Below are 25,184 nucleotides of genomic sequence, written 5' to 3' on the forward strand. Positions count from 1 at the left end.
TTTACATTTTATAACAACAAAAATGTACAAATTACTATACAAAATGCAGTACCATCTCATGAAAAACAAGTTTTTGAAAGTTTTAGGAGTTAGGATATTATTAAATCTGTATTTTCTGAAGAGATACCACTTTAAAGACTAAGTATCAATAACTGAACAGTGATTTTCCTCAGGTAAATAAAAAATGCTTTCATGACAATTATGACTGTCATTACTTTTAATTTTGGCTGATACAAATATATCCTCATTAAAAAAGCTGCTGAATTTATAACAAGTCAAAGCCAATATATACTCTTTCCCTTGAGGTTTTGGTGACAGAAATTTTCAAAATGAGATAAGTATAGAAACTTCTATTAAGGAAATAAGCCTGGAAAGAATTATATAAGTTACCCTTTTATAAACCCCTCTATTTATAACAATCAGACAGTGCAGATGTTTACAGTTATTTCAAAATTACACATATGGCAATCACTGTATGCTATCTGATACACGTTTTAGAGTGGAAATGATTCAGCACAAGCCGAACCCAAGGAATGGCAAATTTCAATTCACATTTCTAGTTGAAACACACAAGCACATTCTGATACACAAAAGGAAATCTGACACACTTTTATTTTAGAAAAATATGGGACATCATATTGTACAGATGAAAAACGTTAACAGATCAGCTCAGTCAGACCCTTAACTACTGCTTAAATCACTGGAAATAGTCACAACTATGTGTTTGGGTGCTTGAGTTGTTAAAAGATGCTGATTCACCAGCTTTGAGTATGGATGAACAGGATTCTACCAGCACTTCAGATTGGGTCATCACTGCAATGCCTGGAGTATAACTTAAGTCATCTATTGGGTGTAGTTCTGATAAAATGCATTTTATTTAACATATTAAGACTAATGCAAGTCCCCTATATTATAACATGACCTTCAAAAGCTGATAGCAATTTACTGATTTGAAAGCCACCCAAAGGAAGACATCAGTTCACAAAGTATTCTGACATCAATGTATCTACAAGCGGTTGTACTGCTCAAGTGACTGAAAATGCTTTGATTTGAACGCCGACAGCTTTTACTGAATGCTCCAGGATCATTCAGTTATTCTTAAATGGCAACTGTGTAAAATCCTATTTCTAACTGAAGGAAAAAAAAACCCACAACAATCAGTTCAAAGTAATATAAGGAAATGCTACTGAAGTGCCCAAACTGTTTTAATATTCATTTGAACCCAAGATTCTGGAAAGGTGAAGTATCCTGTTCTCAAACATGTATGGTCCACGACCTCATGTTAAATCCTTTGTTACTTTCACCCATGAGTGCACTGTATGATTAGTAGGAAATCTTTAGCAGACACAAAAAAAATGGAAGATGAAACTTGCAGCAAGAGAGCATGGCAAACCTGAGAGATCTATTAGTGCATAAATCTGCTTAAAAACTAAAAAGATAGAAAGAGAGAGCTAACAAACTACAATAAAAGTTATGTCTTTAAAGCAGTAAGTTGTAACAGGGTGGGAAACGTTTGATTTGCACATATGCCTGCAAAGGGGTCACTATCTGAAAATAGAGTTGGTATTTTTCACAGCATCAGATTTATGGTAAAGAGCCATAAATAGTAGTTTTTAATACTACGCTTTTCCCACCCTGGCAGAGAATAAACATGAATTTAGAAGCACAGTAGAAGTGAAAAACAAAGAAGAGGAGAGATAGAAAGCAGCAGAGAAAGACAGAAAAGGTGAATACAGAGCTACAGAAGTGTTTATTGAGCATGCTACAGAGGTAAGCAGAGTACACACAAAATGAAATTAAACAACCATCAAACCTCCCAACTTTGTTAGAAAATTAATTTTTAATTGTGCCACTTTCAAACTATACTGAATTTTACAATTCTAAAGATGTAAAAACTCAACTAATAGAAAATATACATGACCTTTTTTTTCTACATAGATAACAGAATCTATGAATCTTGAAACTAAGTACATCAATTTCAAAAAGTATTGGTCATTTAAACAGAATAAAGGTAACAGTTCAGACTCTCAGTGAACTGCTTTCAAATTAACAGGATCTGCAGATTCTGAGCCATGTTTATAGTAAAGTCAGATCAATTTCTAAATACAAAATATTTTGAAGAGATTTATTAAAACTGAATATTACAATGCAAGGTAAATTAAGACTAAAGGCACATAAACTTTGGTCCCACCTGGTTGTCAGTTTTAGGAAACTGCCACAAAATTTCCTGCAAGCATTTGCAGCAAACTTTCTTCATCATTGAAAAATACATGCACCATTTCCTGAACTAGCTTGACCAGTCTGTACATGCTCAGAAATCCACAACCATATTCCATATCTTAATTACAAACTAAAGATGGCAATATATATTGAAATGCACATAAGTCATGTCAACTCCAAAAACATCTACGAAAAATATTCAGCCACAAACAAGACATTACTTAGTGCTGACATTTATATGATACATCCCACAAGAGTGTGTACAAAAAGGTTAAGATTCCACAATGCTTTTCACGTAGGGCTCAAAGTCACAGAAGTCACTTTTTGTCCTTTAAGAAATTAATATTCTGTACCTTGTTAATTTTAACTAATGCCTACATTCATAACTGAATCTAGACCAGAACAATGAAATACAAAAGGCCTTTTTTAAAAAAGAACACAAAGCAAAAAGTAGCAAAACTCAAATAATGTCATTTTACTCTTTCAGCATAATGCATCTTATCCAATTAAAAAGAAAAGTAAGTGACAAGCCAGCATATAAAGAAATCTATCAAGCAGGAGAAAACAAAAACTTAACCTTTTTACACACCCCTGCCTAAACATATTTAAATTATCATGTAACAATGTGCCCCAGACAACCAAATTTGCTTTTTACTAGTTATGCAATTCCAGCAGTACTAATTTTCCTTTTTAAGGCACGTACGTCAACTAAGTTGAAAAAATGTGGTATTAACTTGAAATCTTTTAAACAAAACAATGGTTTATCTAAACAACAGTTAAACAGTTGAAAAGCAGTTAATATCACTGCCTTTTTTTTTTTTTTTTAAACAATCGAGGAATGATAACAGCATGAAAAAAAATAAAAAAACAGAAGACAAACTCTGGTCCCCACTTTCCTGAACAGTCAAAAGGTGACAACACCAAACAATGCAATACACCTTCATTCTCTATCTGCCTTTTTAAATAGTTGACTTAGAGAAAGAAACTCTCAGATGGTGACTTTCTCCCAGATTGTAATTGTGAAGATCAATCAAAGCCTGAATAGCTTCTTCTACTGTTGACATCTGAAGAAGTGCCATCTTGTGATCTCTTCTGAAACAAAATAATGGAATTAGGAACTTGAACACTGCAGGGGTTGCTCCTAATGTTTGCTATCTGACATGTAGTTTTTCTTAAGATGTGCTGCAAAAACTCTTTTTTTAGAGCTATGTGCAGAAAAGCTACTTACTGAAAAAATTTAAATGCCTTCACAGTGCCTCCAGTGTTAGCAAACAATGTGCGTAGATCCTCTTCTGCTACTGATGGTCTACAGACAGACAGAAAATAAGCATAAGCAGGAAATCATTAGGCAATTCAGTGTGTTGTGATTCACATGAATATTAGCAGCTTACTGACAGTGAACACTTACGGAATATTGGACAGATGAAGTGTTGCAGAAGGAGGGAATATATTTTGAAAGTTTTTTGAACCAGGTTTCTTGAAGCGGTGCAAAGGTGAATTACCAAAATCTTTAGTCAGCCCTTGGTCATCGAGTCCCTCACGAGGTAGTTGTACTGTCTGATGTTTAGAAAGGGTAACCCGAATAATCTTTCCATACATTTTTTGTCCATTAAGATGGCTCATGGCTGAAAAAGACAAGTTTACTCAGTTGAGTGCTACTTTTCAACAGCTTGTGGTACAGTACACAAGCAAAGAAGAAAAACACCCAAGCAAATCAAAGGGTCAGTGTGCTAAAAGACTGGAATCAAGAACTAGGTCTGCAGCCTCTTTGTGAATAATTAATTTTATTTAGGGATCACCACATTTGATTCGCTGTTGAATTCATTTAGGGTATTCATTTAGGTGCAGACCTTCTGGAACACAAGCGCATGCAAAAAGATTTTGGATCTGGTGGGTAACCAGGATAAGAGGCAAACTGACAAATATAAACACACTTAGTTCATCTGATCTTACACAGCCTAATTTCTAAGTACTTAAACTAATGGGAATATAAACAGAAAACTAATCTTACCCAGCTGTGACTGGTTTCCATCAGCCATCTGTATAAGAGCACTATCTTTCTTATTGTACAAAATCTTCACACGCTGCACATCACCATAAACACCTTTTCAAAGTCAAAAGTAACCCAAAAGAAAAAGTTCATTTTAAAGCCAGCCACCTAAGTAATGTATTTTGACATATCAATGGAACATTCAGACAGCAACAAGATCACTCACTCAAACTCAACACACTCACAAATGAATAAAGGAGATAAAGATTTTGAATAGTGAATTTTGAAAAGAATAATTTTCTGATAAACCCTCAAAGCTATGTGAATGATATAAAATTAAAGACCATGCAAAATATATTAGCATGCATTAAAAGAAAATCTGTGTCTATGGAGAGATTTAAACAGCAAAAGAAAAATAGCAAAAGATTTACTATTCAACTTTAAGCCAAAGTGCTAGCTACAAATAAGAATTAAGGTGAAACAAAAAAAACCAACCAAACAAAAACCATAAAAACAAAATCAAATCAATAATAAAAGTATAGTGCTAACAATAACATACCGAAGAGGGTAAACAGACTTTGGGGCGTAACCATCTTTAGAAGGAGAGAAGAGCAAGCAGCGTAAGACAAGAAGAGAGAAGAGTCGAGGAAGAGCGGAGATGAACAGATCATCCATAACGAAGGGTGGTTCCCGCAGAATGGTGAGGTGGTCATGGATCATGGTTCAAGGCGGTTAATTGGGGCAAGTTGGTCCGAGGAACATTTTGTTCAAGCACAGAAGCATGAACATAGGGAATGAAGACAGGGAATGGAGACAAAGACGAGGAGAAGGGTAAGACAGGGAAGGGCACGGGAATTTGGGTAAAGACAAGGAAAGGGAAGTTGAACACATAGGGAAAAGGATGAAATGGGGGAGGGAATACAGCAATGCAGAAGAAAAAAAAATAAGGAAGTGGGGAACAAAAAAAAATAAAATATAGGTCAGTACATAGGAAATGCAGGAATTTGGTCAGAAAATGGTTGGTTTATGTACTGTACAAGAAAAACTGAGTAAAATGTAGTCACCCAAGACAAATATGGGTAAAGTACATTCATATTAAGAGTAAACTACAGCATTTCATCTCAACATGAACATAAATTAAAAAAAGCATGCAATAGAAATTTTAAAATTTAAACTTTAACTGCGTAAGCATGGCTGGCTATGAAATGCAGGCAAAATATCTTTCAAAATGGCACTCTGATCTGAAACATTTTAACATGCAAGACTGTGGATGACAAAATAGTACCAGATGATAAAAAAAGCTTAATGATTTACAGTGACAGAGGCCAGTTAAAAATGGAACAGCTAGACTGATACAAACTTCCCACATTTCATACCAGCTTTCACAGCCATCAAAATAAATGTAAAGGACAGTAAAAATGCAAAACTAAATTAATCCCTTTAGATTTCAGAGTTAGCAAGAAAGATACAGTTAAGGTGAAAATGCTTTGCCACCACTTTTTTTTTTTTTTAAGACAAATGAGTAACTGCAAAGAAAAAAAAATTACTAAGAGAGACTGGAAGACTGCCTCGTCAAGATCTTTGGGAGAACCTTCAAAGAAAAATGTGTTAGAGTAGTTCACATAAATTAAGACTCAAAAATGTGAGATACAAGCATGAAATGAAACAGCAAACAATTAGAAACAAAACAGAAATTCTAGTTTACATGATTACAATTACAAAAGAAAGAATAGTTGGTATTCAAACATGCAGTAGTTACCAAATTTTTCTTAGAAAAAAATAGGTAGCTGACTGTCAAAGGATATTTTAAGTTGTTAGCTACCTAGGAAAATAAATGTATTTAACAATAATGGCTTTAAAATAAGCTTTGGAGATTATTAAAAAAAACAGCAAAAATCCTTTGAGCTTAAAATCCAAATGTAAGAGGCCAAATGCAAAGAAATTATAAAATACTGAAAAATGAAGTGTGACTCAAGAGGGAAAAAAAAAGTAAAATTGTTTCACTGACCTCTTCATTTAAATTGCTAACCAGAAGGACTGTATTGCCACCAGCTGAAACTCCAGGCATTCCCACACGGCCAGCAGCAGCAGCTGCAGCTGCAGCTGCAGCATTTGGAATAGCCAAAGGACTCAGAGCTCCTGGAACAGCTGCAACAGGAAGCCCTAATTTTAAAATAAAGCATATTTTACGAAACACACACAAGTCGTTTTAAAAAAAAAAGTTCCTACATCAGTACTAGTGCTGCATACACCACTCTACACAGCAGACCATCCCACTGTTAAAGTCATCCAAAGGGTTGTGAAATGGGTTGCTAAATTAACATAAGAGAAATGTAGAAAATTTTTTTCAGATCAAGTCTGCAAAGTTATGAGGTGTAAAAAGTACTTTCTATTCAAACAACCATTATTGTGCATCAAAACTTTTTCCACTGCACTCCAAAATGCTTGAAGTGTCTAGTTTATCAAAATGGTACAAAGTAAATGTTGATTAAATCAGTACGAATAAACACTAATTGTGCTCTCTGCATCATTACATCCTTATTTTCCATCATCATTTGAGAGACATTCCTCACTTCAACTTAATGCTTGGCTAAATACTCAACAGTGAAGCTGGCCACATGAAGAGGTTTACTATCTCTCACAGGTTTACTACCTCTCCATGAGGTGGGGAGGCAACCCTCTAAATTCAAAATTCAACATGCTCTGTGGCTTTTGTAATCCTATTGTCTGAAGATGCATGTTAGCCTCAGCTAAAGCTTCAGTTGTGCTTTTATGTTTTCTTCTTCCAAGGAAACTCAAATCCTACAGAGAAGTGTTGGTTTTGTCTGGTCAGGTCACTGGGGTATGAGATGAGCGTGCTACTCCCAGGATTCACGAAAGGTTCTTGTGATACATATGCACTACACATAGTTTATATAGGAATAGCTTTATCATATTTGATCAACATTGTATTTGCACATCATGCAGGGTTCAGTAAAAGAGCACTGATGTATCCAAATACTTTTCCAGGACAGTAAGGCATGACAGATGTCAACACAATGGAAATACAACTTATTTTATACTAGGTCAATAGCAATCACTTAAGTTTTAGAAGATGTCAAGCTACCAGGTCTTACTAGAGCATATCAAGTCTTCTAGTATGTCTAGACACCTCTCCCTAACCTTAGGAACTTTAAGCCAGTCCAGCATTTTTAGGAACAAAGGAATCTAAAGAAGACTAGTGAAGTTCTTATGGTTCTTTCCATAGCTGGGCACAGCACAGCCAACTAACTCATGCTTTAAAAGGCAAAATTCTTCATAACATCAGACCCTCCCAAGGACATTCTTGGTCCCACTGAAGAAGGTAAAAAACAATGATTAATTAAACACCATTCCTATAAAAGTATTTTCAATTATTATCCTTCAAAATTATTAGTAAGAATCTTAAAAAGGGGCGTTAGTGGAAAGTGCAAACAAAGAACGCCAGCAATGACAGGAAGGGATAAAGCTCTGGGAGCCCTAAGCACAACAATGTATTTCCACCTCTAATATTAAACAAATATCTAAATTGCAATAGTGAGTAACATATTCTTTCATATCGGTATTTGCAATTATAAACAGTTCTTCTATGAAATACTTTGTTTGTTGTGGCTCAGTATAATACAGTTGCTGTCTAACCAAAGTTTTTTTTTCTGCAACATCTGTAACTTTTGGGGTGGGGGGGGAGGAGGAGGGAGAATGTATCTACTGTTTCATGTGAGGTAAAAAACAGAAGATAAATACATTTGCTTCTGATAATTCATTTGAAACCAGTTCATTTCATCCACTAGTAATTTTCTCCTTCTTTCAAAAAATATTAAGACTCATTGAATATTGTCCAATTTACAGTCTCAAAGATTTCTGAAACCTTATTTTATCACAGGTGAGGATGTAGTAGATGAATGAGTGATGATGCATGCAGGCTAGATCATCTATTTGATTGATATGTTTTTAACTGATTACATAGCACACACAGATTTCATTTTTTGAAAAGGTCAGACAAATTACAAAGCCACAGCAAACAGAATTCTTGGTCTGCAGGCTCCACTGTACTTTGTCATGCTGATTTAAGCAATTAAAAGGTTTTTAATAAATAAAAATAAGAAGAGTTTCTATTATGAATAAGTTACCATGTAACACACTGTTTAGGACTTATCTGAAACTATTTAGAAACCATCCCCATTTGATAGATGATGAAGAGTTAAGAATATAACAAGCTCACCCAACTGGCCACGAGCAGATTTAGAAAATGTACCCAGCTCCCTTAAGTCTCTTTTGAAACAATGAACGTTTTTACAGAACAAAAAGCCAAGATGATATAAAATCTCCACTGCTCATCAAAATAAACATGACTGACTTCACTGATGCTCTGAAAATGTTTCACAGCTGCAATGAAAGTCCCTCCGGTTGTGTACCTTTTATTTTTCTACCACTTGGAAAAACAGTGCATGTTAGGAGGTCTACTCAAGTAGTACAAATTATAATATTTAATTAGTTATTGAAACTGTCATCTTCATAATTTTTTTTAGAAATTGCTTTTAATATACACAAAAGAATGAGTGATTAAAATCAAAATGTTAGAAAATGTTGTAGTTTCGCAGACAAAAATCAAAAGTATGTAAGTGACTTTCAGGTGTAAAGTACCAGATCATAAATTCCACTAAAGTCACTTGGATAACTGCAGAAAGTACAGTAACCCCAATTAAATATCTCCATAGAAATGCGAAGACCCAAGCATCTGCAGAGTGTGATTTCACCATGCCAAGCAAATTAAACCTGTTAATTTGATGCATACTGTAAGTATTATATACAAGGAAATACTTTAGTAAGCCTGAGACTAGAAACCAACTTCTCAGGATTCAGGAAAATGTCAGAATCAGAGTTACATAAGTAGTGCTGCATTTGTCACTGTTTTGTAACTCATGAATCTTTCCTCTCTCCTCTCCTAAATCCCTGCCTTACAATCCCTAATATTATGGGTCTCATTAATAAGCAGCTTTACTTTGCTTTTGTCTACTTACTACTCATACTGCAGCCCCATGTCTACATTCTAGTCATTGTGGGCTGACAAAAGAATTACTAATTGCCTCAAGGGTGTTCCTACAGCACTCATCTCTATGGTGTCAAACTTCTCCACAAACACTCATCCACCTTCCCAACTGAAGCATGAAATGAGAGATTTCAATTTTTAAATTATGGGAAGTTAAAAGAGAAAAAAAGAAAATGAACTTTAGGTACAAGTTTTCTTCTGAGACTTCAGATTCCTACAGTATTTTTTACTTCCCAAAACTTTTGCTGTAGCTGCAAGCGATCCCTCATTTTGTAAGTCATGCTGGAGATGTAAAGTCAAGCGCTCTGGAATTTGGGGGAATTGGGTTTGTGTGTACTTTACAGCTAGATATAAAACATATCCCTCAAGTAACCTGATTTCAGAAAAGGGGCAAATACAATGCAACATTCAGTAGTCCTAGCTACAATATTCACCTCTTCCTGGGCTCACATCATTCACTAAGTGCCTTCTATCTTTCATAACAGAGAGCAGAGGCCCCTCTTTCCTACATTAACTCAAACTTACTTCAATTTGGCCCAGACTGTACAAAAAATCATGAAATCTATGTTGTTGTTATGTTTTCTTCAGAACAATAATGAGAAAGGATAAAAGAAAAAAAGTAAGAAAAAGATTAAGTGGAAAGAACAATGATCACAACATAACATCAGCTTTCATAAAAGTAATGATTCTACATCTGAGTGCTATTACATTTTAAAGAGTGAAAGGTGTTCTCACTGAAAACCAATTTGACAGGAGTAGGAGTACACATTGATTACTTTGGTAATAGTCAGAAGATAGATATATCTGTACCTTTATCAGAGCATTTCACCAACTTCTGACAAACTCAAAGGCTGACAGGATATTAGAACTCATATACCGTAGCACTAGAAGCGCAACTACTGATTTTTTTTCTTTTATTCCCAGAAAACTACAGGCAGCACCATATGGTTTGGGTTTTTTAAGCAAAGAGCATAATCTTTCCTCTTTGAAGGAAACCAGCAAAACATTATTTTCATTATCGGATAGTACAAATAAACATTAGCATGAAGAAATCATGCAGATCTTCTTAAGTCTCTCTTACAAACTTGGTGGGAAGGTGGGCAAGGTGGCCACAGACAGGAACATATGAAAGAGGGAAGGATGGATTTTGGGATACAAGTTGAACTAACTTGACTTTTTCTAACACTCTGTGCATTTGTCATTTTGTCACACAAGTTTGCATTCATTTTTCGCAGTACTTCTAAAGACAATGTAATTATGTTACTACAATTCAGATCACAATATAGACTGAACCTTGAATGGGCCTTTGGACACTACTGCAGTTTAAGTTGTTAGAAGGATTAATGAGTATTTTAATGAAGTGGCTTTGCAATACAGAAGAAGAATGTCAGTGTCATACCTAGAAGAGAGGTCTCCTTTGCAAATGCTGCAGCAATAGCTGGGTCCAGCGTTGGCTGTCCATCTCCAGATGGAAGGTCAGGACGAGTGTAGTCCCTGCTTTTATCGTTGTTGTACTTGACATTCAAATTCACCAATTTGGAAAAATCAATTCGGAGGGTACAGCAAGCATTATAAATATTTTGACCATCTAAGGCCTGGAAAAGAGAGCACAATTTATTTAAAAGACACAATACAGGTTGGTTGCACAAGGTTGGGGTTTTTGGTTGTGTTTTTTTTTTTTAAACAAGGTCAGCGTATAGATATTTATCCGTCTTACTGTCTAGCTTAAAACCAATTAAAATGCTTTAACCTCTCAACATGATTCCAGGAAGCTCGATGTTCCCTTCTTACCTAGAAACTGTTTTTATGCACCAAAGTAGCAAGGGACATTTTAATGCTGTCAAACTTAAATTTAGTCTGTTGAACATAGCTAATTAACCTGCATTCTATAGCACAGCTTAAATTCAGACATAACACCAAATAGATTTCACAAAGAAAAATAATAATAAAAATCAAGACTCTCACAAGTACTCTTTTACATGGAAAATCAACTGAGGAAAAAATAAAATCTAGACTTAACTACCATGTTAGAAAGCCATCTGTTAAGGCATAATATACACATTATTCCTGCATGTTTTCCTTCTCCCCTTAAAGGTAATTAGTGCCAAAATTGAAAGAAAACCAACTTTAACTGCTAACCTGATGTTACTAATACTGTTTTTTAGAAATCTCATTTTCACAATTAATTGGTACTTCTGAAAGAATGCGTATTAGCATGACACCTAGTACTCTATAAAAACACTCTTTTAAAAGGCCAATATATATACCTAGATTTCAGTCCATTTACATTTTGGGCATATCTTCCTTTCACGCAAAGTACTACCAGTTAAATATGAGAGACTTAAAAACATGAAAACTTTTTAAACAAAGTCAGTTTAATTCTTAAGGAATGCTAGGAAGTGAAGATGCAGCTCATCTTAAAAATTAGCATTCAATCAAGTCATTATGTTAAATATAAAACTACTTTTTATATATGTATTTTTATATATATATATGTGCTGAAAAAACCAAATAAAATTTTCAAATACAAACATCACATCTTTTATTTCAATGTTTGGACTGAAACATTGGACTGAAATGTACCACTTCTGGACCTGAGCTAGCTCTTGCAGTTAGCTCTTGCAGTGTACTTTACAACACATTCAAGTTCTGGTAGGGCTTCTTATTTTGAGCTAAGCACTGCACAAACCTTGTGTGCCTGCTGGCTGTGGAAGCTATTTTCATACAGTGATGCATCTGGAAACTGAACATCTTGCCGACACCCCTCTGCTAGGCCTGGGCCAGCAAGGCCATCCCTACAATACGTAGGATGATCACAGCTGACATCTCCAGGGCTCATGAAATCACTTAGAAGAACTACTCCCATTAGCAGCCAATGTAAAAGAATATCTAAGTCAACATAATTATTTTGCCATAGCTTGAAAGTTCTAAAAACATATAGAACAAAAAACCAATAGAAACTGGAAAATCCAGACTCTGTATCAACAAATCCTTAGCAATTAAAGAGAAACTCCTATGCTTGAAACTCCAATTAAAAAGTACTTTATATAATATTACAAAAGCAGAACTTACTGTCCTTATTTACAGAACACAAGCTGAGGATTAATTCTGTATTGTTGGGGTGGTGGTGGGCACCACCGTTACACCATACACAATTTGCTCTTATACGCGGTGACAAAGCAGAATGCAAGACTTCTAATGTTGGTATTTGGGAAAAGAGTATCACTTGAACACTTACACCTAAAAAAGCTTATACTGAGAATCAGCCATCACTTTTAGAAGACTTCCTACCTTCTAAAATACACTAAGATATGGATTAGAGGAAGGTCCAATTTACACGGCCAGAGTTTACTTATTGTCAAATACAATGCCACTGCCCATCAAGGGAATACCCATTCCCCTAATGAAGAAAACAGGTATGAGTTAGACTGAAAGGCTGTATTCTTTAGCTTTGTCCCAATCACAGGACCCATCAGGATTCATACTATACCTCTATGTGGAGTCTGTAGAAATATTGACTTGTGGCTGGCAGAAGGCTGCTAAGCTGATGGAAATACTTCAGATTTAAAAAGTAGCAAACCAAGATATATCTGTGTTTGCAGATTCTAGAGCAGTCAGTGTTTAAAGGGAGCTATGTAAGTAACTAAAACTTCTACTGAAACAGCAAAAACTCCTCTTTATAACTCAAAGTAACCAAAAGTACATATAAAAGGTCCTGCACAAGAGAAATCCATTGTAGCTGGGACACAGACAGGCTGACAGAACATCCTGAACCAGAAAGGAAGGAAGGAGATGCACTCTTAAAAAGCACTGTACTCAAACTCTAGGAAAGGCTTCAAGCACCAAAACAAAAAAAAACCCTCACCCCAACCACCTTACCATCAGCATTATACACCTCTAACAATGCAAGAAAAATGCTGGTTGGTGAGAATCTTTTTCAAGATTAATTGTTCACATGTAAAGTCACAAATGTGAATGCGTGTCCTAAGCTCTTACTTGTATAGCAAAAGAACATGCAACAAACCCTCAAACACTGTTCCTCTCACAGACATACTGAAAAAAAAGAGACCAGCCCTACTGCTAGTGAATGTACATTCTAACATCATCTCCAAGAACTCTAGTTACTGCTAAGAAATTTCTATTTTGAGTATTTATACATACATTCACATGTGATACCATACCACACCACACATGGGCCAAACCAAGATCAAGTATCATGAGACCCTTCTACAAATGTGAGTATCATTCTTCATCTTGGCTGTGCCAGTAAACCCAAAAAACTAAAAACAAGATCTTAGAAGGGTGTAAGGGCTAAATTCATAAAAAAAAACCCCAAACCAAGCAATACTTACAAAACATACTCCAGCTAAAATAAATACTTCAGAGTAACTGAAGGTCATATAATAAGTATCTCTCGGGAGAGATGTGTCCCAAATGCATCCTATAGATATGCATCTGAATGAAAGTAATTTCTTTTGAGACAGGTGTCTAAGACACAAGAAGTTTCTGTGGCTAAAAAGTGTATGTAAATACATTCTGTTCTCAAAAATTAACATATTTTATGTGCAAAGGACCTGTTGTTGCACTTCCTGGGCTTTCTGACTCAACGCAATCCAGCACTCTCCTGTTTACCTGAACACTACTTATTATTTCTGAACATAAACTGTGCTCTTTAAAATTAAAGATGTCCAAAAAAGCCTAATACAATAATAGCAGATAATAGCCCTTCAGCTCAGTATCCTATCTGGAGATGTCCTTTCTTTCATTCTGCAATGACTACCTGAAGTTCCTATTACAGATTTTAGGGCAACGCAGACTAGCAGAGATCTTTTGCAGACTGCTCCCAGCACAGACCCACCCTGAAGTTGTAAGCCAAAACAACCGGAAAGATGACATCTTGAGTGCAGAGTCAAACCTCACTGGAATCTTTGAATAGCCTGTGGGCCAAAGAAGGATCAACTGGCCAACTGTAACAGAACCTCAGTGATATTTTTAACCTGTGCTGGGTCAAGATGACTGGCATGCACTATGTATGAGCCTCAGTTATTTTTCTATAGATGAGTCATTAATAACTGTTAACATCCATGATTTGGCAAGGGTACTTCCAGTACATTTGCACAAAAGCAACACTGTGAATTAGCCAGCTTCTCAGACAGAAACACCAGCACTCTCATGTCTCCATGGTAATACCAAACTACTGGTGTACTGCTGCTTATGCTAAGACTACTCATCATTTACAGTAAAAATGGGCTATTTTTAGTGCTTAGCTCCATACCCATACAGACATCTCCAAACAAAACCTTCAGCAGCAGCAGAAGCACAGCAGTTCGATGTGCTCTACCCTTGCCCATTCTCAGTTACTTTCTCCATCCCTGGCTAGACTGCTGCATTATACGGAACCTAAGTTGCCAGTCTTCACCCAAGGAACCTGTAAGGATACAACCTGAGGGTGGTGATAAAACAAGTATCAGTGTAGCCACTATCTACTTTTACAGGAAATGAGTTTCTTACAAAACAAGTGAAGTAGGAATGAGGCTTTTTACTAGCTGCTCATTCAAATAGCAGAGGAGATCCCACAGGGCTACAGGCTTCATATTGTACATTCTTGTCAGTGTCACTGTTTTCTCAGAACCTTCAAATGCATAGCATCTCTCCTTGGTACTTACATCACTCGAGTTTTTCAAATTGCTCTTTAACTTCCTTAATAAGTCTTCAATTTCTATTAAGGCCACATTCTGATTTCCTGTGAAGAGGGCCACCGGAAAATTAAATTTCCCCATTATCTTCTACAGTAACACGGATGGAAAACAAATCGCAAACTGTACTTTTTTACCATGTGTTTGATTGTGAACTCCATGCAACTTAATTGTAGCCACCACATCATCTTGCTTGTACATCCAGATGCATTTAAACTGAAGGGCTTTTTTCCCCTATCACCTTACTGCTTCCTTTCTTTAGTTATTTTTGTTCTGGTGGCACTTGGCTTAACCCTAAGAACTGTATTTTACTCTATCTAGTTTGTGAGGGTAGTGGGGAAATCAAATCTTCCTTCCAATTTAGCATACTTCAATACTACTCTTAACATTCTGTACATTTATGCATAGACTGCTTAAAATATGAAACTATAAACCTAAGACCATTTCAATTTGACATTAAGGCCCCAACATCACTGACAATGACTGTACATACAGGAGTCACGTACTCAATGAAGTTTAGTCACTCTCACATGAGCTGCTACTAGTGAACACGTACCCTAATCAAAACATGCAAAACTGGGGAAACATACATGCTGGGCTTTTTAAAAGATAAATACAGGATCGCACAAGCTAGTATCAGTTTGTCTGAAGTCAACAACAGAAAAAGATTTTTAGGTTCCTTTCATACCTTTACATACCTCATCCTTTTGTTTGTAACTTCTTTATAATATATTCCTAAACTGATAAATTTTCACATCACTACAGCCCATTTCGCAGACGTCATCTTTCCACTGAATTTTATGATATGTATGACTCAAAAAACGAGGTCAAAAGATTTATCACTTGATGTCATATTTTGCGTCAGAAACACACTTTAAAAGCGGCAGTAACATCTACCACTGAAAAATAGCTTTCCAAACACAAGTCAAGCCTGAATTACAACCTTCTGTAACAAATACATTTAGCATCCCACTATTTATCAATATTTCTAATATAAATCTAAATGTCCACAATTGATTTCTGCAGCACTTGTAGGTTAAGATCTAGTTTCTGCATGACTATTTTAAACCCGCAAGGTGTATCCCATCCATATAAATTCTTATGTAGTACAATGATATATCTGCATGTGTCTGAACTCTTTGATATTATTTCAACTCTGAAAAGCACATCCCTAATTTAAACTGTACCCCAGATATACAAGTATTTCCAGACTGCTTTTCAGGAGTAGATTATCTTAAAGTTGACCACCATAAATCAAGCTGCATATCATCTTGTCTCTTCTCTCTTCTTTATTTTGTTCTATAGCATGAAAACTTACACTCTGCTTTTTGAAAACATGTCTTATTTTCTGTGATTCCCTGTCTTGATCATCTCACAGTTTTTTACTCAATGCCCAGTATTTCATTTGGTGATAAGGACAAAAATGACCATCCTCCACCACTTAAAGAAGTCTTTACTTCAATATAGTCCTCATTCTTTTCAACAGAAAATTAAGCCCATTTTTGTCTTTCCTCTACTAAGAGGAAAATTTGCCAACTTAGCCTGAGGTGTGAGCTTTTCACGTTGGTGAAGTTCTCAGCTAGTCTGTCTTCTACAGGCAATAAGCACTTTCTGTGCTGCCAAGCAACACTTAACCAGCACATCAATTTTAATCAGCCTTCCTCAAACCCAGACTGCATGTGAAGGTTTGAAAATATAAATTAATTCCATTTATCTCTTGAAAATTATAGTAATAATAATAATAATAAAAATCTCACCTTCCCCTTTGGTTCAACTTTCCTACTGCCACAAATGTGCACATATCCCATTCAATTAATTCAAACCATCTGGTCTAGATGACATGCTGTTGATCTTTGCCATAATTTATCCAAAGGCTCTCTCCTGCTATAATGAATAAAACCAGTTACCTGTTCTTGCCTCTCCTACCCAGGATAGGAGAGTTTCCAATAAAACAAAAGCAAGATCCTGCTCACCATCACTGCTACAAGGCTTCTTCACACTCTGGCCACATGAGTAAACTACACTCTCTCTTCTGGGCATTTATGGTTAAAAATAAGTTTACTCTTTCTTTTTTTTTTAGGCTACTATAACTAAATACTTTCACAAATCTGTAACTAATCCACAAATCACATCTTTGTACGAATGCTTAAAAGTACCTGCTGACAACAATCCAACAGGGTTACTAAATTTGCTGCTTCTGGTGAATTAAATATGCATCACCATGACATCCTACATTCTTACTTCTGGTTGACATTTTTACTACACCAGTCTTGCATATTATTTCATCTCTGTGCAGTCTTATTATAATATTTGTTCATACAAATGTCTAAAATAGTTCAGACACAGTATCCATAAACATACCATCATGAAACACCGATTTCACATGGTGTAACAACATATTGTATAATAACTTCCACTTCTTTTTTTTTTAATGTCAAAAAATTGTGGAGGAGTATGACACACTGTTATGGCAGTACTCTGTTAGATCAACGTTTGTAGAATGTTGGGAGTACAGGAAGATCTCTAGCCTTAAAAGAGAACTATACTTACTTGTTTTGCTTGCTGTGCATTTACTGGATCACCAAACTGCAGTAAAGCTTGAAACTGGTTATTCTTTGTGAATGTGATTATCTTCAATACAGCACCAAATTTAGAGAATATCTGCCAAAAACATTATAAAGTTTTACATGTCTGTTTCTCCCAATCATAGCTCAAATTAAAATGAAATTTGACTTACCTGATGAAGAACATCCAGGGTTACTGGATAGTACATGTTGTCAATAATTATTCTAAGTACTGGACTCTGAGCTGGAGTCACTGCACTCTCACTAACAGTGGTCCCACTAATGGGAGCGTTTGACGCCTGCACAGCCGTCACTGCCTGAAGAACAGCCTGGGCCCGCTTAAAAAAAAAAAGACAAAAGAGAGATTTTCTTACTATTTCAAGATAATCGCTTGAAATTAATTAAAAATATTAATATAGGTAACTCCAGAAACACAAAATAGTCCACTTATTTAAAACTCAGAGCTACAGACATAACACAACATTGAGTGCAATGCAGTCTGACTCTGTGAGAAGAGACAACAAAAATGAAAACATCAATTAATCCTTATGTCACATTAATGAAGGGCTTCAAACGGCACCAATATCAATCTTTCTAGTAGCAAGCTTATTGTTCTACTAGTAAGGATAAATAGCGAGGATTTTGTAGGTTTCAAGATTCTTTCCTTTACAGGAAATAAAACTAAACAAACCCACAAACCAACCAACGAAAAACCCCAACCCTACAGAAACCAGAAGTGCTTATCTTACTGTTCAAAAGACGGTATCTCAGCTCACATTTCACTGCCATTTTAATTACATAGAAGGCTTTGATAGGAAGGGAAAATTCTAAACTAACACACCCAAACTTCTCAGTTTAAACACAATGAAATAATACACAAGACTAACAAATGTCAAAGAGCAGTATCCAGAGAGGTAAATGAACTGGTGTCTGTTATCCACCCTCTTTTCTAAAAAGAAAAACAAAATCCTCTCCATATATGGGGATTTTTTGTTTTAAACACAAGCAGGATTTTAGAAATTCAAAGGTAACCACATGATGATACCACAAGAACACACATCTATGTAACTACTTCCACTGCCAAAACTGACAGTATCAGAAAGATTAGATGTCTTTTTCTGAGAAAGAAAAAGTGCAGAAAAAAGGGGTTCCATTTACTACTTTCATTACAGTAGCCTTATGAAGCAAAACAATACAAAACAAGAGAGACAAGTGAGCATGCCAGGTAAAAATAATAACCATCATATTAATGCATACTGCATATTTTAAAGGTATTAGAGCTACTAAACAATTTCATGTCTCACAACTTACATGATACTCCTCATACTGAAACGAATCAATGAATAAGGAAAGTGGGGGGGAAAAAAAAAAGACCTGGTGAACACCAGTTGGGAAAACAAAATTTACCTCTACATTTAACATTAATTACTGTAACTGTATAAAAATGTCTTTTGATTACACTTCTTTTCCCTAATGTATGAAACACACAACTTTCAAGATGGACAGATATTTGGCTGAGTTGCATAATTATTTCCTACTCATTCTATAAGCACGTATCAATTTACAGTCAGTCCTTAAAGTGACTGGAAAAGTTTAAACTGTATAACCCAACAAAATACAACTTGTGAAGTCAATTTTAACATATGGCCCTTGTCAGCACTATCTACCTATGCTTATACATCATACTTCATTCCATTAAAATTAGTGTGAATACATGAAGGAATAGAGAACTAAGCAATGGTAAATACTAAAATTCTTATGAGTATTTTGTCAAAAAAGTTCGAAATAACATCCAGCATCATATTTAAGTAGCCAATTTAAAGACATTTAAGTAGTATGTAGCACCGTTTCCTTATTTTTGCAAAATTGAAACTAACACCATAAGATCAAGTACACCACCTGAAGTACATTTATTTCTAAAAGTTGCAGTGTCTGTGCAGAAGGACTAAACCCATGCATTTATGACAGGCTGATGATTAAAAAAAAAACCACAGTTAGAGGTCCTTCTATTCTCAATTCTCCTGAGTCTTGATAATGCACTAAAAGTAAGAGATATTTATTTTATATCTGAGTTTAAATGCTCCTCTTGGTGTTTTGATGTCTCACAGGAAAAGGATTCTCACAGAATGATAAAACTGAAATGAAAACTTAAAAATGGTCCCTTTCCAGTGTGTTTATTCAGAATAGCTCGTTCTGAGAATACAAGTAAAAATAATCTCTGGAGCTACTATTACTGAGCAGTTCAGAAAGACATAGGTTAATGGAACCTCTCCAGCCAAAGCCTGGCTGTTTGAAGTACCCCTTGCTTAGATTTTCTTTTTTCCTATCTTCTTTTTAACTAAGATACTTGCACATTTCTCCAATTTTTTTTATTCTAACTTTCCAGTTACACATACTAACATTCTAACATCTTCACATCTTCCTGACTGAAGAAAAAATCCAATTTCAAATGAATTTGGGTTGATCAGAAAAACTTTTCATCTGATTTGAAAGCTAAGTTTTGAGTATCCAAAAAAATGCCAGACTACAAGCAATACCTGCGCTATCTTTACTTTTTCTTACAGGAAAAGGAATGTCTGACCATCTTTGTTTTACAGAATGCTTCAAGAGACAGTAGTTACAGAATGCTTACTGCCAAGTACCTATTTGTTTTATTTAGTTCTAAATAAAACTTGAATTAAGTTCTGAAAGACTTGGAATACAGGTTAAGATGGGGTATTAATATGCATGGTGCCATAAAAGCTGCTGAAAAAGTCAGCACATCCTATACATTGAAAAGGCGAACATGTGAAGTACCAAATCAGTATCAGCAGAGAAACCACAGGACAACATAAGACAACACTTCTTAAGGGAGTATGTCCATCCACTGTAAGTGAAGACAGAATTCATCCCCTACTCTGTTTTTCAAAAGTAAATGAAGGTATTTATTTTTCTTTGTAACTGACACTTGGGAGGGTGGGGAATCTCAATTTAAAAAAAAAAAAAAATCAAAAGATTCTAAGGAACAAGAGTACTTAGACCAACAGGAAAATCAACACTATACTTGACCTGAACCAAGTCTTTCAATAGATTAGCCTGAAATTGATTTCAAAGGCAACAGCTATAACTTCACTATTTACATGTCGTAATAGAGGACACAATTAATAAAAACTCATTTGGCACTTACGCTGTTTTTTGTATCATCAAAAATGCAACATAAGAAATTAATCTTAAAATAACCAGACTTGTGCTAGGTTTGAGTCTCTTATCTCTCTATAGTTTGTATGACTTGGTCACCATGTTACTTTTGCTAATTCTTCTGTTCTACTAAGAACAGACATACGTATCCGCATTTATTGTGAAATAGGTCCTGGAGAGGCAAGAGCAAAATGGTTTTTTGTTATTAAGTACATTTGTCTCTAGAGTGATCATTATGGTATTATTCTCCAGAAAAAGCAGATCACAAGCTGAGGTTACCGGTGCTGCTAGAGTGATCATTCAAAGCACTGAAACATAAGGCATTGGCGTCAGCCATAACCACTACGGAAATTCAAACTGGCATTGGAATCTCAGGTGTCAGAACAAGAAAGTCAGTTTTATCATCCTACAGTCTATAAACTAAGACAGGAACTTTAAATTTAAGTTATTTAGAACTTTTAAATAACTATTAAAAACACACTTCAGAATCTTTGCCTTTTGACATTAAGGAAACATTAAGAAAATTTATCGTAATGGAAAGATCATGCAGAAAGCAAATCCCTTTCAGTCTCACAAACTGGAATGATCATAGGTAAGACTACAGTAGTGTTAGAATGTGGACAAAACCAAATGATTCAAACATATGGCACATGAGCCAAGAACACATGCCATGCCTCATCTTCTACTGTCTGCATTTGTAATACTATTGAAAAGTAAATATACCTGGTTAAGTGTGTTATCAGTCTTTAGTTCTTTATGATTGGAATACTGGATATAAATGGGTTGGTTACGAAGATGAGGCGTCACAGCAGAGTAGTAGTTAACCATAGTGATAGCTGCTTCTTCTGTAGCAAGTTCCAAAAATGCCTGTAATTAAAACAGGTAATTTTGAGTATTTACAAAGCAGATAATCTTCATATTAGCAGCACATAAAAAACCAAAAGGTTTTATAACACACTTTAACAAATATCAGTCTTCAGAAAATGTCATGCTACACATACCAACTTTATTTTCTAAGGTACTTCATCTCCAAAAATTCATCTTTGAAGATGCAGGAATAAATATTTCTCTTCCAGCTAACTTTTTGCTTTACATAGTTGCCAGCCATCCTGCTTCCCCCCCAAATATACTAAAAGATGGTGTAAATGCATTAAAAAAATAAAGGAACAAAAGCTCTTGTTTAATACTTACTGCTTTATGACTTACTTCAATAGCACTTTAACAAAGTATTTTGAAATCAGACAGTAAGCATATTAAAAAATGGAAAGCAATAAATTACCTGGTTTTTCCCTTTCAGCATCAGGATGTTGGTTACTTTACCAAAAGGTAAACCTAAAGCAATAACTTCTGTTTCTGTCACTTCCCCCGGCAATTTCCTGATATGAAGGACACGAGAAGGAGCCCCATCCAATTTATCATCACCTTTGAATTTCTTGTTGTCATTACCATTGGCTGAAAGACATATTCAGACTCTATTTGAAAAGTTTACTGATATTAATAATGCTTTATTAAAAAATGCTTTTATTTATAAGCAAGAAATTAATTTTAAGTGAGCCATCTCATTTGGTTTAAGCTAAATTCAAGAGTTCAGAACAAATTCTGCAGAGACAAATGTTAGTTTCATGAAAGGTGTACTGTTCAAAAATAACTTAGTCCTCTAAGACCACAGCAAATCCTTTACTTCTCACTTTCAGTGAAGCATCTCATATAATAACATGTAATAACGTATTAATTATGTCTAACAAGGGCTCACATAAGAACTCCAACATACATTAAAGAAAAAACAGTTAGTGGTTACCTAGAATTTTTTGAAAGCAATAAAATGGTGGTAAACCGTTAACAGATCCCTAAGTTTTTTTAAGAACTGCTTGCACCAAGGAACTGGACACAAAAAGTAGAAAAGTAACAAAGCAAGACAGGAAGCGTCGCTAATGCTGGGAAAGATCAGAGTGGAGAAACGGGATGACCCAGAGGCCTGACATCACAAAAGGCTGATGAAGCCAATTTAAGGACAAAGTAGAAAAATGTCAATTTCGAACTACGAGCTCACTGACAGAAAAGGAAAAACCAACCAATAAACACAATGTAGCCAACACAGACAGGGGGTGGGGGAAGAGCCAGATAAATTTCCCTAGGAGAATCAGGGAAGTATTAGCATCAATGTACAAAGCACCAGAAAGACACTGTCTAGAACATTCTCCAGAATTCTTGTACAGAATTCCAGCAAAATTCCAACTTGAGTTCCTTTTGCTTAATATGCAGCTAGCCAGTTGGATGGAAGAAGTCTTGCTGTTGGAAGAAGGCCAGAAAAAAATTACTTTGGTTAAAAATATGTCAGTGGAGTAAACATCAGAGTCAAGAGCTAAAGAAAACAGTGTCATAAAATACTGATATTAATGAATTAATCAGTGCTGGAAATCAGCATGCATTTAGGTATTAGTAAAACAAGTGATAAGACTTCCTTTTTCCTACCAAAAATGCAAGATATTTAGATCTAAATATAAAATTTGAAGTACTCTATTAGTTAAAAACAGTGCTTAGAGGCACATCATGCAGTAATTCCATACCCACACCCTGTACCACCACCATCATCCCTCCTCCAAAAAAAATTTCCATAACTAAGCTTTTAAAAAGTTCTTGCACTGAAGAACACGAAGTATTTTCTACCTTACTAGAGCACACAAAATAACAAAACCTAACAATATTAGAAACTGGTCAAAATTCAGCTAGCAGTATCTCCGACTGACAATGCTAGAATCTATGCAATAGAAAGTATTTTATTTAGGTCTGCTGCACAGAAAGACAAATTTTGGTGGAACACAAGAGTAAAATTTGAAAAATACACACTAAACTAGGATCTGAAGGCTCACAGGACTAACCTGTACCGTTTTGGCAAACATGGTGAGATTGAGCTTCCAGGTAGCCAGATTTCACCTGTTCAAAACTATACATAACACTTTATCTCAACAAGACAAAAAGTCAAAGTTTGTGAAAAAGTATTTTTACTTTTCACCTGAAGCTCACCACACAATAGTCTTCCCTTGTTCTCAATTTAAATTTCCACAAAAATAAATAAATAAATAAATAAACCAAACAGAAGAAACACGGCAAAGTGTGATAGGCTGGACAATGCATTCCAAACAAAACATTAAACACAAACTTGCAAAGGATAAAAGAATTACGGTGATACTGAAACTACATGTCCAATGCCCTTCATACTTCAGCTTTCTAAATAATTTCAATTCATTACAAGTCTCAAAAAATATGAAATATTAGCAAAGAGAAACAAGAATTCAAAAAAGTTTTTAAACTGAAGGATTTTCTGAAATTAAGAAACCTCTTGTCTTTTTTCCATCACCAGAAAAATATTCACCATGACTGCTCAGATCAGTACTGACAGAGCTGTTTTGTTTTTTGTATTGGTTTTCAACTGATAATTTTGACATATTAACTCTTCCACAGCATAATATCCAAGGGTTTACTTTTTGTTAAACTAAAGCTCTTATTTAAATTAGGCTTTAGGTAATCCCAGCACTTCTAGTAAAAGTATCACTGGCCAGTATATAATCACTCACATACATGAATATGAAATGTTCCTTTAATAATTATTTAACACAGTAATTTAATAATTACTGTATTACCCAATTGACTTTTTATCTAACAGCATTGCTACTTAACACTAGCAATTTACAGTTTTTCAACTTTTGCTGCAGTAAGTTTAAAGAACAAGCTTAAAAGAAACATTTTGTTACTAAATATATATTTTTCTAAATAGCAATTAAGAGCTTTAAATTAACTAATGTATACAAGCCTCTCACAATTTTTTCACACTTAAACCTCAACCACACTATTCTTTAAACATTTTTACTTACTGTAAAAAAAGTTATGTAGATAAGTGCCTGTGCAAAAACATTTATGTAAAAAAGCAGATAAACATATTAAAGTAACATATGCAAAAAATACAAAATTAGGCACGAAAGAATGTATGGCAATCAGAAAACAGGGGGCAGGAGGGACAGGATGGGGGGACTGGCAACAAGCATTCTCAATGCTATGGAATTGCCCAAAAAAAGTTTTTAGCAGTAGGTCAAGTAACCATGACAAAAGCTGTTTATTACTTATTGGCACAAGCATCTCTTGTACAATGAAAGCTGAACTGGTACCATTCATTAAAAAAGGAAGCCCACCTTCTTAAAGTAAAATTTAAGCCAAAACATTTAAAAATGGATTTTGGAAGACAGAAGAAATTAACACATCAGCTGTTGAAAGCAAAGAGAATACTTTTTCTACTTTTGATTATCCATTCAACATCACCTAACACTAATTTCCTGTTTCAGTAATAGCAGCAATGAAGTGTGTATCATACACTAAATATGCATGAACATACACAAGTGAACTTTTCAAGACATTTGTGGAACAAATTAAATTTAGCTTTTAGGAGAGTTATTGAGAGATTCTGGCACTGCATG

The 25,184-nt window shown here is 35.1% G+C and overlaps 1 protein-coding gene across 5 annotated transcripts in view; it reads right to left on the minus strand.

Annotated features, from left to right (window-relative positions):
- Positions 1-594: 594 nt before the first annotated feature.
- The window catches only part of PTBP2 (polypyrimidine tract binding protein 2), a 46,822-nt gene continuing 22,232 nt past the window's right edge, over positions 595-25,184 (minus strand). The window contains exons 4-14 of one of the 5 annotated variants that reach the window (XM_069022667.1): positions 21,995-22,167; positions 21,439-21,582; positions 17,712-17,876; positions 17,525-17,635; positions 10,678-10,873; positions 6,219-6,358; positions 4,770-4,803; positions 4,232-4,324; positions 3,629-3,845; positions 3,449-3,526; positions 595-3,309 (exon numbers count right to left, since the gene is read on the minus strand). In XM_069022667.1, coding sequence (XP_068878768.1) covers positions 3,180-3,309; positions 3,449-3,526; positions 3,629-3,845; positions 4,232-4,324; positions 4,770-4,803; positions 6,219-6,358; positions 10,678-10,873; positions 17,525-17,635; positions 17,712-17,876; positions 21,439-21,582; positions 21,995-22,167 — 1,481 coding nt within the window. In that variant the 3' untranslated portion in view covers positions 595-3,179. Of the gene's footprint in view, positions 3,313-3,448; positions 3,527-3,628; positions 3,846-4,231; positions 4,325-4,769; positions 4,804-6,218; positions 6,374-10,677; positions 10,874-17,524; positions 17,636-17,711; positions 17,877-21,438; positions 21,583-21,994; positions 22,168-25,184 lie in introns of all 5 variants that reach the window. The other 4 variants (XM_069022666.1, XM_069022665.1, XM_069022664.1 and 1 more) reach the window with 4 other exon arrangements.

Source organism: Aphelocoma coerulescens, chromosome 8 (assembly GCF_041296385.1).
Source record: "Aphelocoma coerulescens isolate FSJ_1873_10779 chromosome 8, UR_Acoe_1.0, whole genome shotgun sequence".
NCBI classification, from domain to species: domain Eukaryota; kingdom Metazoa; phylum Chordata; class Aves; order Passeriformes; family Corvidae; genus Aphelocoma; species Aphelocoma coerulescens.